Source organism: Anabas testudineus, unplaced genomic scaffold (assembly GCF_900324465.2).
Source record: "Anabas testudineus unplaced genomic scaffold, fAnaTes1.2 Contig212arrow_ctg1, whole genome shotgun sequence".
Classification (NCBI taxonomy): Eukaryota; Metazoa; Chordata; class Actinopteri; order Anabantiformes; family Anabantidae; genus Anabas; species Anabas testudineus.
Genome location: NW_022872803.1, coordinates 39,996 through 43,535, shown reverse-complemented (window position 1 = coordinate 43,535; position 3,540 = coordinate 39,996). Strand labels below are relative to the sequence as shown.

The window sequence follows — 3,540 nt, the reverse complement described above, 5'->3', positions numbered from 1 at the left end:
ATCTCTCTTGCTAATTCCAGTCAGAACTCTGGCTGCAGCATTTTGGATTAACTGGAGGCTCTTTAATGAGTTATTGGGACATCCCATTAATAAGGGATTACAATAGTCCAGTCTGGAAGTTACAAATGCATGGACTAGTTTTTCAGCATCACTTTGGGACAGGATGCTCCTAATTTTAGCAATGTTTCTTAGGTGAAAAAAGGCAGTTCTAGAGATTACTTTGACGTATGAAGTGAAGGAGATATCCTAATCAAAGATAACTCCGAGGTTTCTTACAGTATTACTTGAGGCCAGAACTAAGTCATCAATGGTGAGAATGTGTTTAGACATAGTGTCTCTGAGATTTTTAGGCCCAAACAGTATAACCTCTGTCTTGTCCGGATTTAGGAGAAGAAAATTGGAGGACATCCAGGTCTTTATGTCTTTTAAGCATTCCTGAAGTTTGACTAATTGATTAGTTTCTCCTGGTTTCATAGATAAAGATAGCTGGGTATCATCTGCATAACAATGGAAATTTATAGAGTGTTTCCTAATAATATTGCCTAAAGGGGACATATATAAAGTGAAAAGTTATGGTGACCCTTAAACTGGTACCACTCCACTCCAACAGCATATAGAGTACCATCAGCCCCCCAGCGATAAGCGCTGTTAGGGTTTGCAAAGTGGCAGCTGTTGTACCAGAACGCCCCCATGAATGATCTGGCACAGTTGTTGGGCCAAGAATCCTGGTCTTTGTCGAAGGTGGAGAACTTCTGTCCGCTGTGATAAGTCAGGGCGTCTCCTACAAAAACATTTAAAGTCACAAATGAACTGAAGGCAGCACAGTTTGTCACTGGTTTGTCTACTTAGACTCCAAGAACAAATTGAGTCTGAGGATCCAAAGTCTCAGAAACAAAGACCTGATCGCTGCTGCTCTTGTTACAGGGGACAATAAAACGACCTGTGGGTTAACCAACACAGTGAGGACTGTTTCTACTGTCATACTTCATTTGGTTTTCATTGGTTAGAAAAAGTCACGATGACACAAGTTTATGAAGAGAGATGAGCTGAGGTGATTCTCTCTGTTCATCCTGGAACTCTTTTCATTTTCCACGTATTTTATTCTTCCACCAGTAATGAAGATGCTGCTGAACATTAATCTGTTTCTAGGTATCAACATATCATAGATGTATCATCTAATCATAGTGAAAAAAGATAGGACCTGTTTCTGATAACGCACCTGCTCCTCCATCAGTGAATCCAGACACATTCAGTTTGTATCCATCACACTCTCCACTGATGGAGAACGAGGAGTAACGAGCAAATGCTTTTTTACCATCAAAGTCCTGCATGTCGACCAGCAGCTCGGACTTTCTCTGGTTTGTCAGGTAGTAGATGTTGTCCAGACCTGGACACACACAAATTTAAGAAATGGTTTGATCCTGTCCATCAAGTCTACAGAGATGGTAAATGTCAGCATAAAACTAAAACAAGTGAACAGGACATGCTGCTGTATTTGTACTTTCTACACAGTGAATTTCATGTAGTAAGAAGTCAGTCTGGTTTCAGGTCTCACCGAGCCAGTACTCTCCAGCAGGGTCACCGAACCCAAACTTGTAGTAATCCCAGGGTCTGTAGAAGTTCACTGTACCGTCCATCCTCGTCTGGAACACCTGTGGACAGGTTGTTGTTTCCAGACAACAAGGCGGTGATTTATTGTGACAGTCAAACAGGAAGTGTTCTTACTGACGTTCAGTTCAAATACTCACCGTCCATCCTCCTCCTGATGAGTCCATGTCACAGTACACCTACACACACACACATTTATTAGTTAGGATCTAAAACCACATCCACTACTACAAACTACTTGTTAGTGTGTTTCTCTCAGAATCCGTCCTCGTGGTCTCATCTTTACACCGTCTTCTTCTTCTAGACATTAACCTGTCTCCCAGACAGGACGGAGCTTACCTGGACAGCTGACCTTTCTCCAAGAGGATAGAGGGTGTACACTCAACTGGGTGAGCTGTTGTCTCGTTGACGGATGTCGCTGCAGTCAACTGGTCTGTAGAGCTCTGAGCAGCTGGTCAACAGTGGAGCCAGCAGGAGGAAGAGGACTGGTACTGTCTGGAACAGAGGACATGTTGTCATTTGTGTTGATTGAATCATTGGACAAACTTCAAATACAAAGTGAGACACTGCTGAGGACGTTGACAACATAAAGCTACCTTCATTGTTAGAGTTCAGCCGATTAATGTGAAGTCGGTGAGTCATGTGGAGGGTCCACTGTCTCTCAGCTGTATTTATGTTCCAAAGATCAACACGTGACTGAGCAGCTGCTGTTTCCAAGGGGATCAATAAAGTATTCATTATTTCACAACCATACAACACTTTGGTAAATGGGGGGGAAAATGGGGGAAAATTTGCTCCACGCGCTCCAGTGTGAATACAGTACTCATGGATTGTATAACACTGAAGAAACCTAAATGTGTTGTCCTCCTTCGCTGTGAGGACTCACTCACTTTGTGATAAAACTTTTGAAAGACATTATTTCATTTAAAAAATGTCACAGTATATTAAAAACTCAACAACTCAGTTTACAGAGTCCAAGGTGGTGTCTTCAGAAGTTTTGTTTTGTTTTGATGGACCAACCGCTCAGAGCCCAAAGATCCTCAGTTAAAATAGTTAAAAACAGTTTTGTTCAGTTTGGTTATGACCTGCTTCTTAAAAATTCTGGTAAACAGTTTGATTTTTTTCCAGAAAATCACAGAGTTGGCTCAGTAGTGTCCTTACCTATGGCTCCATGAAGCACTGGTTATGTACATATTTGAGTAAGAATAGGATTGAGTCATGAAAAGTGTTGCAAGTTTGTGAACCCTCTGGAATTTTCTCTATTTCACTATAAATCCTGCAGAAACTAAAGCATAATCTGTCACAAGCTGGAGGAAGGACTTCATGGCCAGAGACAACACAGGACAAGACTAAATATCAATCTTTATTTATAAAGGACAGAACAACAGTAAATAAATGAATTAAACAGTCACTAGATGACGTAGGGTGAGTATGGTGGTCTGGGTGGAAACCAGAAGTGACGTCACGACCAAGATGGCCAACCAACGGAGATCACATGGACAAATTGGAGGACAATGGAGAAGGTTCATGTGTAACAAGATTATCACAGAAGCACCATGAGAATACAGTCTAATCCAATGAAATCCAATGTCAAAACCAGGTGTGCGAAAAGAGTCTGGGGTTATGAACACAGGCATTCCAAACAATAATCCACAAAGCTAAACTCAGAGGTCAAGGGTAATCCAGGTCACACACGGTTAGGCAGTTCAGAGATAAGTCCGACAGGCAAAATCCACAACAGAAAGGCAATCCAGGTCAAAACATGAGGGAGGTCCAACCAGTCTGAGCAGGAAAGAGAACAACGAGGGACAAAACAGATCAGAGGAAAACACTCACTGAACCAGAGGGGTAGACGGGAAGCAGGGTCAGGTCAGGCTCGTCCAGTGAGGGGGAATCCAGAGTAGAAGGGGCGCAGGTCCAAGAAAGGGAATC

At 42.3% G+C, this 3,540-nt stretch overlaps 1 protein-coding gene across 1 annotated transcript; it reads right to left on the bottom strand.

The window, feature by feature from the left end:
* Positions 1-537: 537 nt before the first annotated feature.
* Positions 538-2,335, bottom strand: LOC113147675 (microfibril-associated glycoprotein 4-like). The gene is made up of 6 exons (XM_026338833.1): positions 2,205-2,335; positions 1,948-2,103; positions 1,749-1,787; positions 1,556-1,652; positions 1,220-1,387; positions 538-781 (listed from the first exon to the last, which is right to left on the bottom strand). Exons 3-6 carry the CDS (start codon positions 1,773-1,775, stop codon positions 543-545), a joined length of 531 nt encoding a protein of 176 aa, XP_026194618.1. The 5' UTR covers positions 1,776-1,787; positions 1,948-2,103; positions 2,205-2,335; the 3' UTR covers positions 538-542.
* Between the last annotated feature and the right edge of the window lie 1,205 nt (positions 2,336-3,540).

What these genes read in the sequence shown, in the direction of transcription:
- LOC113147675 (XM_026338833.1), bottom strand. Translation starts at nt 1,775, where the DNA reads ATGGACTCATCAGGAGGAGGATGGACG. An exon ending in TGCTGGAGAGTACTGGCTCG is followed by an intron (nt 1,388 to 1,555) that starts GTGAGACCTGAA and finishes GTGTGTGTCCAG; the next exon opens with GTCTGGACAACATCTACTAC. An exon ending in ATTCACTGATGGAGGAGCAG is followed by an intron (nt 782 to 1,219) that starts GTGCGTTATCAG and finishes ATGTTTTTGTAG; the next exon opens with GAGACGCCCTGACTTATCAC.